Raw genomic sequence first — 13,537 nt, forward strand, 5'->3', positions numbered from 1 at the left:
GCCAAAGCAAGACAAATTAGGAAAAAAGCAAAACGTGACTCCTGGATTAAATTCGCCTCAACTATTAACAAAAATACTGACACTCGAATTATCTGGAAAAAAATACAAGCTCTGAATGGAAAATTTCTACCGTTACATTCTCCAATAATACAGTGGAATGGGCAGGACCTATCTTCTCCTACTGACATCGCAAATGCTTTAGCAGAATCTTTCTATAATATTTCCGCCTCTACCACTTATGCGACTGCTTTTCAGAGAATTAAAACTAATGAAGAACGTAAAAAGTTGAACTTTTCCACTAATCTTCCACTTCCATATAACCAGCCCTTTATCATAGCTGAACTCAAAGAATCCTTGAGTAAATCTCCAAATAGTGCACCAGGACCAGACGGCATTCACTACAGAATGCTTAAACATTTGTGTGAAGCTGATCTGTACACACTATTGCTATTTTATAACAGGATCTTCTCAGAAAACACATATCCTCTCTCTTGGCGTCATTCCTATATTTGTGCAATACCAAAACCAGGAAAAGATACCTCTCAAGTTCAAAATTACAGACCAATATCATTGACCAGCTGTTTGGGCAAGATCTTCGAAAGGATGGTGCATAAGAGACTCACCTGGATTCTAGACTCCCAAAATCTGCTTTCTGATCACCAATATGGCTTCCGCAAAAACAGGTCCACCCTAGATTTACTTGTCAAAATTGAATCCAACATACGTAACGCCTTCATCAGGAGACAACATTTAGTTATGGTCAACCTAGATATTCAGAAAGCATTCGACACCACATGGCGTTATGGTATTATCAAAGATATGCATCAGTTAGGGTTGAGAGGCTATCTACCTCAAATTATTCAGAATTTTTTAAAGTTACGTACCTTTCAAGTCAGATATCAAAACTTCCTATCAATATCTCATATTCAAGAAGAGGGTGTCCCACAGGGTTCAATACTGAGTCCAACGCTATTTGCAGTTAGGGTCAACAATATATTGGAAGAACTTCCAAAAACTATTGAAGTATATATGTATGCAGATGACCTCACCATATCGTGCCAATCACAAAATATGAATGCCATCGAAAGGCAGTTACAGATTACTCTAAACAGAATAGAATCATGGACTTTAAGCAATGGATACCATCTTGCTGAACAGAAATCCACTACCACTCATTTCTGCAAACTCCGGTCATTTCATCCTGATCCTGAGTTAAAGATCAAAAATGTGTCGGTTCCTCTGGTTAACACTGTCCGCTTTCTTGGCCTGGTACTAGATAGAAAACTGAAACTGAACTCAAGCACATGTGGCCTGTCTTCGAACCATCTGCTTGAAGAAATTGAATATCCTTCGGTGTGTGTCATCCATGTCATGGGGCGCTGATCGGCATACTCTTATCCATATTTATAGAGCTCTCATCAGGTCCCGTTTGGACTACGGTTCTCCAGTGTATGACTCTGCAAGGAAGAGTACCTTAGAGCGATTAAATACCATCCAGCACAGTGCCCTTCGAGTTTCTCTAGGGGCTTTCAGAACCTCCCCAGTCCAGAGTCTTTACATTGAAGCCCATGAACCTCCCTTACACCTTCGGAGGAAAACATTGCTCTTGATGTATGCCGCAAAAATCCGCAGTCTTCCCTCTCACCCGAATTGGAGATGTCTGTACAATACCGAATGGGACTCATTGTACAACAGTAAACCAAATGAAAACAGACCTGCTGCACTTAGACTTAAAGAACTAACTGAAACGTGGAATATTGAAATCGGCAATATATATCAGGACATCACACCGCCTGATCCACCGTGGACAAATATCCCTGCAATTTTCGATGAATATTTCCAACAGTGGGGAAAGAACACCTTGTGTCCCTTCAATATCGCACAGTTATATGAAGCTCACTCTGCTTCTAATTCACAGGCCTGTAAGATCTATACAGATGGATCGAAAACTGAGACCCAAGTAGGCGCTGCTGCGATCTTTCCATCTTTCAGCACTTCTGTCTCATTACCTGTAGAATGCAGTATCTTCACTGCTGAGCTTTATGCCATTAACTTGGCTCTAGGGCATATTACTGAACTTCTAATTTCGTCTGCCATAATATACACTGACTCGCTCAGTGCTGTCTCTGCCATAAATAGTAATACCAACTCATCTCACCCTGTAATAAAACAAATCCATTCTAAATTACTTGTGTGTAATGAGTCAAACCAAACTGTAACATTCTGTTGGATTCCAGGTCATTCTGGGATAGCTGGAAACGAAAGAGCAGATCTAGCAGCCAAACAACCAGATACTACTCTTTTGCAGACTTTTCGATCCCCATATACTGATTATAAACATATTATCCATAAAGCATGTTACAATAGCTGGTCATTAATCTGGAGAGGTTATCCAGAAAACAAATTATACCAAATAAAACCAGAACCAAAGCTGTGGCCCTCCAGCTTCCAGAAAAGCAGAAGAGAAGAAACAATTTTAGGAAGGCTCAGGATTGGGCATACTTATCTCACTCACCTCTATCTATTAACTAATGACAGCGCTCCACAATGTACATCATGTCAAGTACAACTGACCATTCGCCATTTGTTAGTGGACTGTCCCCACCTTCAGAACATCCGCTTAGATACTTTTAAATCAATTGCTAAAACACAGTCATCAATAAATTTATTGCAGATTCTGGGAGATGATTCTAATAAAAAGGAACTATATACTTTCCTAAACCGTATACAAATATATCATAAAATATAGATATTATTTCATATTCACCATTAGAAGACACAATATGGCCCAAGTAGCCTATGTGTCGTTAAACCCAACAACAACAACAACATTTAGTAGAGAGATGATTATTATTTGAAATTGTTCTTATATCAATAAATAGAGGAATACAATGAACTTAATGTATCTTGCTAATAAGAAGTTGAAAAGTGCATTTTATCAGAGTTGAAAGTGTCAAAAGTAAACTAAATCGATATTGTGATGCAGTTATATTTAAACAGTGTGAGATTTAAGGTAGCATTCTCATATATGATGTCTCTTTCATTTTCGCTTTAAAAAAATGAAACTAGCTTATTATACTTTACAACTAAAGGGTTATTTTCTGTGTTTATTAATGAATTGTTGCCTGATTATTTCATTCACCCGTAGTCTCTTGAACCAAAATTTTGCATTTCAAACCTGTGGAGGCATCAGAAAATCCAATATGGCCACAAATAAATAATTGCATTATTTGTGTATGCAAAAGGAAAGTATTTTAATACTTCCCTTTTACCAACTAATACTAATACCAACATTAGTCTCATTACAGGAAAAGAAGAGGACTTCTTTTCACAGAAGAACATACTATGTATTTTAGTATATTTGTGTGCTTGAAAGTATATAAAAATTCTAGGGAATTACACAGGTAGTTTTATGATTTGAAAATATATACTGAGTTAAGTTTTCATAATACAATACAACATTAGCATTAGCATTAGTAGAGGCATTTGATGCAAGAAAGCAAGCTTATGCAGCATCAGCCAAAAAAAAAAAAAAAAACCCACTTCCACTTCACCCCTCTGTTCGTTCAAAATACCTGTCCAGCTGAGCCTTAAACTTATTTAGGCTATCAACCTCCACCACAAGGGATGGAAGTCTGTTCCACCAACCAACCACCCGCTGGCTAAAGGCAAATTTCCGCACGTCTATCCTACATCTGTCTTTCCTCAATTTGAATTTATGCCCTCTCAGGTGATTTTTCTGAGCTAGAGGAAGAATCCCATCAGCATTGAGCATGCTTAAACCATTCAAGGCTTTATACACCTCTATCAGATCACCTCGCTGGTGCCTAGTCTCCAGACACTGTAATTTGCAAAACTTAAGCCTTTCTTCGTAAGAGCACCCCTTTGTTCCATTCACTAATCTTGTTGCCCTTCTCTGTACTCGTTCCAGCAGCTCTACATCCTTCTTGAAATGAGGCCTCCAGACCTGTATACAGTACTCTAGGTGTGGCCCGACCATTGCCTTATACAATGGAATAATCACCTCCTTATCCCTGCTGGAAAAATTCCTGTATATCATTGACAATACTCCATGAGCTACTCTTGTTGCCCGTCTGCACTGCTCAGAGAACTTCATATCTGCCTGCACAACCACCCCCAAGTCCCTTTCATTCTCTACCACTGTCAGTGTAGTACCACAGAGTTGATACGTTGCTCTGGGGTTGCTGTTTCCCATGTGTAGTACTTTACATTTGTCAATGTTAAACTTCATTTGCCACCTCTCAGCCCATCTGCTCAACCTTTCCAGATCCTGATGCAGCAGCATAGTGTCAGTAGTGTCCTTGACAACCCTGCCAACCTTTGTATCGTCTGCAAACTTGGACATTAAGCTTGATATACCATCATCAATATCATTTATAAATACAAAAAAACAATAATGGACCCAACACTGAACCCTGAGGGACTCCACTAATAACATTAGTCCACGATGAGCAGTGTCCATTGATTACCACTCTCTGTCTTCTCCCCCTCACCCACCCCTTTATCCATAGCAGCAATTTGCCTCCAATGTCACACTGCTCCAATTTGTGTAGCAGTCTTCCATGTGCAACAGTATCAAAAGCCTTTCTAAGATCCAAGTATATAATATCAAAGTTATTCCCTGCATCCAGTTCTTTTGTGACTGCATCATAGTATCCAATCAAATTGGTCAGGCAAGACTTCCCCTTAACAAAACCATGCTGTGTCTGAGCTATAACTGAAGTCTTGTCTAAATGATCCTGCAGTGCTTCTTTAACCAGTGCCTCCATTAATTTTCCTGGAACAGAAGTTAAGCTCACAGGTCTATAATTACTTGTGTCAGCCTTTGATCCTCCTTTGTGAATTGGGGTCACATTTGCACATTTCCAGTCTATGGGTACCTCCCCTGAGTCCAAGGAAGCTCACATAATTATGGCTAAGGGTTTGCTTACTTCCTTTGCTGCCTCCTTTAATATAACTGGATAGATCCCATCCACCCCGGGTGCCTTTCTTGTGTTTATCTTCAACAGTTTCTCCTCCACTTTACTCCCAGTTATTTCAAGATTCTGTAGCTTACTGCTAGAGTTGAATACACCTCTGGCATTCCCCTTGCTGAATAACTCCTCATGTGTGAATGTCGATGCAAAATATTCATTTAGTTTGTTAGCTACCTGAGCAGGATCATCAACAGTTGACCCATCAATATCAAGTGGACCAATCTGATTCATCCCCTTCCTTCTAGAGTTTACATAAGTAAAGAACTCTTTGCTGTTTTTCTTTGCATCCCTTGCCAAGGATTTCTCGTAATCTGCCTTCGCCTGCCTAACCTCCTTTGTAACTTGGTTGCATATCAACTTGTATCTATCATAGGGTTCTGTGTCATGTGTTAATTTGTAAGTATCCCATGCATTTTTCTTCTCTGCCATATGCCTCATTAGTTCATCTGACATCCATTTTGGCCTAAACCTTGAACAATATTTCTTAGTTGGTATGTAAAGCCTAGTAGCTTCCAAGATAAGTTCTTTGAATGCTTCCCATTTTGAATTTGCTGTTGGTAACATCATCAGTTGGTCCCACTGTATAGAATTTAAATACTGTCTCAGTCCATCTTAGTCGCCTTTACGGAAGCAGTAACCCTTCCCTTTACCCCTAATGGTAGTTACCTCTTTGAGTAAATCCCACTTCAGCACACTGATCACTGCCACCTAGTGGTTCATTTATCTGCAGATTCTTAATGCATGAAGAATCACTGCTGATAATCAAATCAAGAGTATTACTCCCTCTTGTTGCCTCCCGAACATGCTGATGTAGAAAACAATCATCCAATAAATCCACAAAAGCCCTGCTAGTGTGTGAGTAACCAGCCCCCAAATTCCAGTCAATATCTGGGAAATTAAAATCTCCCATTATAAGACTCTCTGATTTACTGGCCCACTCTATTTCCCTGTACAGTTCCTTATTATACTCATCAGAGTCATTAGGCCTATAGCACACTCCTACTCTCAATTTTGATCTCCCAATGCTTATGTCACACCAAACTGACTCAACACTGCACTGTCCGGCGATGTCGACTGGCTTCACTTCCTTGGTTTTTATGTGTTTCTTAACTAATAGCATAACCCCTCCCCCCTTCCTATCCTGTCTATCCTTTCTGTAGACGTTGTACTCCCCAAATTGCAGTTCTGCATCCTTTATATCTGTATGACACCACGTCTCTGATATCCCAACAATATCTACCTTTGATGTTTTGAGCAATACCTCAAATTCATCAAATTTATTTACTAAACTCCTAGCATTGGTGTACACGCAAGTATACCTGCACCTGTTTCTATTCTTAGCTACCCTAACACAACCCATGTGTTTACTTGTACCGCAATGGCTCCCAGCAGTCTCTGAAATACCATGCATCTTGTTTTTCAGGCTTCTGCTCATTCTAATAGAAGCAGTGCAAGAATCTCTTTCACCTCTGCCAGTGGCTACTGTCAATCTATTGGTCTTTGTCTCCCCCCAAGCTAGCAGTTTTCCGACCCACCTAACACTGCCTCGATAGCATCAGCAAATATTCTTGCACCCTTTCTATTTAAGTGTATCCCATCCCTGTAGAAGCAATCTCTCCTGTTAACAAGTACAGTCCAGGCTGAAAAAAATTCTACCCCTTGAGCCTTGCACAATCATGCATACACACCATGAACTGGAGAGAAAGCACAAACAGTAACAGCTCTTGCATTAGCTCTCTCTTGGGGGTGGGCTAAACAGTGGGTCCTCCAAGTGCTGAATAAAAACTTAAGATTAGTGTTGATGATGATGTCTCCTCGAAAACTGTCATGCTGAAAAATCTTGATTTAGTTGATCTCAGGACTGTTTGGTAAATTACTGCTTTAAAGAAAACAGTTAACATCATATCTGGAAGAGATGATTATCAGATTTCCTACCATCTGTTAGCTTGGGGAAGTCCACAGAATCGGATTCATGTTAGTCCTGTACTGTGGTCATTGTTTCATTAAATGAAGAAGTGTAACTAGTACTTAATTAATACTATCTTTAAACTAATTGTTGCACTGTTGCAATTGATTTGGACTTACGAGATTTGAATCTTTGGTGGCAGAGCAATGAAGAGGAATAATATTTAGTTGTTTTCTTTTGCAAGTCCTCTACTCTAGTTTTGTAAAGGGGCTACATACATATTGTGTTTGCATTATATTTATTTCGGCAATAAAGGATCATTTTGTATATATATACAAGGAGCATTCAATAAATTCTTTACCTACCTATGAAGGAAATGAGATAGAGGCAAAAAGTTTGTTTTATTTTTCAGTATAACTCCCCTGAACTGCAATACCCTTGTTCCATTTTGTTGGCAATGAGGAATTACCAGACAAATAAAATTCTTTGTCCTCTCCATCAAAGAATGCAGAAACAGCAGACTTCAGTTCATTATCATCAGCAAAGCGATGTCCACATAAGTTTTTCTTGAGGTGTCAAAACAGGAAATAGCCACTGGTGGCCAGATCTGGTATGTAAGGTGGATCCAAGAACGGGTAAGTTCTGTGTAGTCACAGTCTCTCAAAGTAGCAGCAACAGCATGTGACCTATGTACTTGTGTGTTGTACTGAAGAAGCAGCACACCTCTGGAAAGTTTTCCACAGCAGCATTTTTCCTTTATGACATCCATTAGATTGTACAGTAGGGATGCATATGACTCACCAGTGACTGTTTGCTTGTGTTCCAAGTAGTGAATGTACAAAATTCCCTCAGCATCCCAAAAAAATGGTGGCCGTAATCTTGCCAGCTGAGGGTTGTGTCCGAAATTTTTTGGGTGGGGATAACCCTTGTGCTTCCATTGCAGTGATTCTTGCTTGGTCTCACAATCCCAGTGATGAACCCATACTTCATTACCCATAATAATTCTGGAGATGAAAGTTTCAGGATCCCTTCCACAAAGCTCTAAATTCTTCTCATAACACCGTACCCTTATTTGCTTCTGCACAGGGGTCAGAAATATGTGAACATTTGGTGATGACCTTAGTCATCACCAAATGTTCATGGAGAATGGTTATAACTGTTCCCTCAGATATGTCACATTTCCTAGAGATTTGGGACACCTTTTAAATTTCTGTTATTCAGCACAAGGGTTTCCACAGCTTGGCACATTTCTGGAGTGGTCACTGTCACAAGCCTTCCTGGATGTGGATCATCTTTGATGGATTCTCTATCCCACTTGAATTGTTTTGTCCAGAATTTCATGTGACACTCTGAAGTGCACTGTTGCCATACACAGCCACCATCCTTTCATGAATGGCCTTTGGCCCATTTCCTTCTTTGGTGAGAAACTTTATGATTGAACGATGCTCCAATTTCAGCAAATCCATAATTTGATACAAGTGTCTTCCTTCTTTCTGTTACAGCAGCACAACCTAAAAACATAGTGGGATCAAAATTAGTATGATTCAAGTTGAGATATGGGAACACAATAAATCATGAATCATTGAAATATAAATATGGGAAATACATTAAGTAGATAATTTATTGAATACCTCTCGTGTGTGTAAATTTGCCAAGTAAATAATTGATAAAATTTATTTTCCAATTAATAAGATCTAAAAATCATGCATGTATAATCCAAAAATACTGTTAGAAGCATATGAATACTGGAAGAGCAAGCGGGAGAGAGAGATTAAAGCTTAGTTCACTGTATATACAATAAATGAAGGAATGAAAATGAAATGGAAAAAAAAAAAAAATCACATGTGGATAATCCATAAATCTGATAATCTGCACACAGATAATTTGGAGGTTATTGTGTTTCAGTTGAAGGCAGTATTACAGCAGATAATTCATTTGGACAAATTTATAAAAACTTTGCAGCTTTTAGCAAGGAAATTAGTTTTTTAATGGGACCGTGCATTTTTTTTTTTTGTTTAATATACATGTATGCATTGAAGTAGATCGCAGTTTCTTAAACTTTTTTTATCCGCAACCTCTTTTCATTAGATGAAATTATTAGCAACTCCTGGCAGTACCGGTTAAGTTAAGTTAGGTTTTTTATACAGCCAGCCTTTATTTCTGCAATAAACTAAACAAATATAGAATGAAAGGTTGTAGTGTGTAATAATTTCAATAGTTCTATAATAAATATTTAATTTACTCACATTTATCAATGTTTGCTGCAACCCCCAGAATCTTTTTTGTGACCCCTCTGGGGGTCGCAACCCACACTTTAAGAACCGTTGAAGTAGATTGTTTAGTTCAGCTAAGTTTTTTAAATTACAGTAGAATGACAGTTACCTGGGGCTCAGTTATCTGTGGAGTATGATTAACCTTGACGTAATAACAGAAGGACATTTTTGAAAAATGTTTAGTTCTTTTTTATATGTTTTGGACTGTAACTGTTCCTTTGTTTACATGATATAATGTTATTTTCTTTTTTATGGAATACATACATATGATAATCCCAACAAAATATAATTTGGATTAACTGCATTGTTCAATTATCCAAGTTCTAGCCTATCGCAATTATCATGGATAATGGTAGTTGGGATAGGCTAATGGATAATGGATACTGTATAATAGTTGTATAATTTTGTAATGAATTTTTAAACTATACTTTTTTCTTTTTTGTGAGGGGCTAAGGGGCAGCAATACTTGTCCATACTATAAAAATAGCTAAGAGTGGCCTTGACCTCACTTCTGGTCCAATGTGAACATGCAGGTTAATTTTCCAGCATCTATTCACATTTAAGAGATTATTACTTGCTGCCATTGTGCCATAAAACCTGAACAGCAAAGAAATTCTTCATAATACAATTCCAAACTCTGAAATAACTCTTACTCTTCATTTATTTGTTCTGTTTGAAAAAATAAATACATTACAATCATTATAAAGCTATTTTCAAACAGGAAACATGAGATGTCTTACAGTTATAAATATTTTCCACAAGTATACATCAATTATAATGGAAACAAGGAAATCAACTGAGTAAAAATTTTGGATGAAGTGATGTCTCGTGCCCATTCATCACTCTTTCGTGAGGCCTTAAAATATGAACAAATTAGTGTACAACTTCCTGTGAAGAGTTTTGAGTTCCTTGTATGATTTTGATTTTTCCTTACACTCTGGTAAAATTAAGATCCTTTGAAATAAAATGAGTGTTGGAAACATTGACTTTTGACCCTGGTTGATTGCCAGGGTCAAAAGTCAATTTTCATTGTAAGAAAGATTTTATTGCTGTGAACCATGGATAATGGTAACTAAAATGTTATACTGTTCCCTACATGATAATCAAATTTTCAGAAAGATTGGACAAGTTTTTACATGGGAATTTTTTTATTATTTTTTTTTATTCATTGGGCTGTGGGTTAACTCCCATGTGCCTGATGACAGTATAAACTGCATTATATTGAAAAAAAAAAAAAAAAAAAAAAATTTTATATTTTTTCAATGTTAGTTAAATTTAAATTATTTATGATTTATTTTATTTTGTTCTAATTATGTGACTTGATGTATGAATTTATATAGGAAATTCTAGTGGGAATTCTTGGAAATATGGTCTGCTTTAAGGATATCTGTAATGACTTGTCTAGGAAACCCGAAATAGTGTATGTATTTAAATTCTTTTTAGCTATGTAATGCTCTTCTTCATTTCACTGTCAACCAATTTTAGTTTAATTTGTATAATTATCACCCTATTTATTACTTTTTATTATCAGTAATTATTTTTATTTATATAGTGAACTATGTAATTGTATATTTCCAAAGAATTATGTATGATGTTATATGCATTTTGTTGTATTCACACTGCTAATGAATGATAATTTTATACCAAAGTTAGACTTATCCATGTATGATTTCTGTAATGAAGATGAAAGTGCCTTGAATTGGCATTTTAGAAAGATAATAAAAGTTCAAGTATGATATAAATGTTCATTTGATAACTAAATTTTTAGAGGTATTTGACTTAAAGAAAAAGAAAAAAAAGACCTAATTCTGACCCCATTAATGTCTCATGAACAATGTTTTTCCCCTCACCTCATTCCTCCTCTGATTGATCAACTGACTTAAAAATATGCACATATTTTCAATTCATTTAGCAATTCACTTTCTCTCTCTACTATGTAGATATTTTCAAATGATAGGGGCGCCTCCGTAGCCAGGTGGGAAGGAGCAGCAGTGCATAGCACACACTTCTTGATTAGACCGGGGTTCGAGCCCATCACCACCAAATACGGAGGATGCGGAAAGGTCAGGGAATGACCACCGCATATTCCCGGAGCAATATGGCCTTAGTTGCTAATGCTCCTAAAAACCAAATAACAAACTAACAATTAAAATGATAGGTGCACAGTGCACTTCTATCAGAGAGTTAGTTATTTAGATCAACCTAAATAATCTCCTGCAGCACCAACCTCTTATTATTACTGAAAATTTTAAATTTTAATAAAGAGGGACCAAGGTTTAAATTTTATTTCTTAAATGCAGAAATAAGGAATTGGACCTCATCATTTACTGCAGATGTTCTCATCAGGTGCAAGACCTAATCTGAATATCAATAATTTATTTGGAGAATTCTTGAGTATGATTATTTCCATAGTAGCAAGCTGTATTGCAGCTAGCAAATATATATAGAAATAATGGAAATAAGGTGTCACTGTGTTTTATTAACACATTATTATTTTCAAGATACTAAAAGTATATAAAGAACTTATTTACAATCTGCTAGTTTATCTTATTTTATTTTCAAAAAAAGAAACTCAAGAAATTGAGTGAGTAATGTTTATGTATCGAATCTGTAATGAAATCTACAAGTCCCAGTCTATAACATTGCATATAGAATTTATTATTAAATGAACTATCCAAGCTCAATTCCAGATGTGATTAGAAATTGTTTCTTTAAACTTGTTTTAGTCTAGTTCTGTACTAAGGAAATATTTTTTACATGATTTGAATTTTTTAAACTCATTAGAGTTAGTAGGTTTCTTCTCTTTACAATCAGTAGACATCCTCATAGCCAGAACAGTGCTTACAATCGCCATTCTTCCACACTGTACCCGAGTTCAGTGTCTCGTGACAGTTGTATGGTTTTATCTACAGAAGTTTTGGTTTTTCATCCAGCAAAAAAGGCAACCTAACTGAAGAATATACACTGAGTGGCCATTTTATTAGGTGTACCTGCCTTATAGTGAGAAGAATCCCCTTTAGGCCTCAGAATAGTTTGGATTCATCATGATATGCTCTCAGCAAGGTATTGAAGGCAAAGGGATGCTGGGAAATATCAGCTGAATTGGATGGTTGCAGATTGCTATTCAGAAGAGCTCATTCCACCTACCTCCAACAGGTGTCCAGTTGAATCAAGTTCTGGTAAATGGGAGGCCTCTACAGTATGCTGAATTCAGTCTCTTGTTTCCTGGAACTAGTGCCATACAATTCTGGTCTTGTTACATGTTGCATTATCCTGTTGGACGAATCCATTCACTGATGAATATGCCGACTGGTGTAGCTGGGTGGGTAAAGTGCCTGCCTGGCAACCCAAAGTTCGCGGGTTCAATTCCCGCCTCGGGTTTGGATCAAAGTACTGCAAAAACCTTGGGAGGTGCATTATGGCCACAGAAGCCGATGCGGCAACAACTACCAAAAAAAAAAAAAAAAAAACTGATGAATATGGTGCAGCCAGGAAGGGATGCCTCTAGTTGGAAACAATTTCTAGATAACCTTTGACATCCAAATTTTACTACACTCTTATTAAAAGGGCCATTGTGTACCACGATAACATCTCTACACAATTTCACTACTACAACCAGCCTACATTGTTGACATCTGACAGGATGGATTGTTTCATGGACTCATGCTGTTTTTGCCATATTATAGTTCTCCCATCACTGTAAAACAGCAGGAACCAGAATCTGTCAGACAATTTTTCCAAGGTGCCTCCGTAGCCAGGTGGGAAGGAGCAGCAGTGCGTAGCACACGCTTCTTGATTAGACCAAGGTTCGAGCCCGTCACCACTAAATATGGAGGATGTGGAAAGGTCAGGGTATGACCACCGCATATCCCGGAGCAATATGGCCTTAGTTGCTAATGCTCCTAAAAACCAAATAATAAACAATAACAACAAACAGACAATTTTTCCAGTCCCCTACTGTCCAGTGTTGGTGTTTCTGAGCCACTGTAACACTTCTTACAGCAAAAACCTTCTTGGTTTTTGCTGTAAGAAGTGGAACTCAGATAATTTTGTTCAGTTTCTCCTTGAATTTATAGTAATGGAGGCATAGAAAGCAAGTTTATGAGCTTATGCATCAGCCAAAAAAAAAAAAAAAATTATTTCACACATCCATTCCCGCTAAAAGTTTGTCCAGTTCCTCCTTCAATTTATTTAAGCTATCAACTTCCATAACAGAAGATTGTTCCAGCAATTAACCACCGGCTGGCTAAAGGCAAATTTCCCCACGTCTATTCTGCAACTGTCTTTCCTCAATTTGAATTTATGCCCCCTCAGGTTCTTAATCTGAACAAGAGAAAGAATCCATCAGAATTGAGCCTGCT

At 37.4% G+C, this 13,537-nt stretch overlaps 1 protein-coding gene across 1 annotated transcript in view; it reads left to right on the top strand.

The window, feature by feature from the left end:
• LOC150077276 (protein saal1-like) overlaps window positions 1-13,537 on the top strand; it is a 242,943-nt gene that overhangs the window by 115,594 nt on the left and 113,812 nt on the right. Inside the window, exon 7 of the mRNA XM_090385838.1 lies at window positions 10,517-10,596. Coding sequence (XP_090241964.1) covers window positions 10,517-10,596 — 80 coding nt within the window. The remainder of the gene's footprint in view (window positions 1-10,516; window positions 10,597-13,537) is intronic.

This window comes from Mastigoproctus giganteus, chromosome 12 (genome assembly GCF_048544385.1).
Source record: "Mastigoproctus giganteus isolate SK-2022 chromosome 12, ASM4854438v1, whole genome shotgun sequence".
Classification (NCBI taxonomy): Eukaryota; Metazoa; Arthropoda; class Arachnida; order Uropygi; family Thelyphonidae; genus Mastigoproctus; species Mastigoproctus giganteus.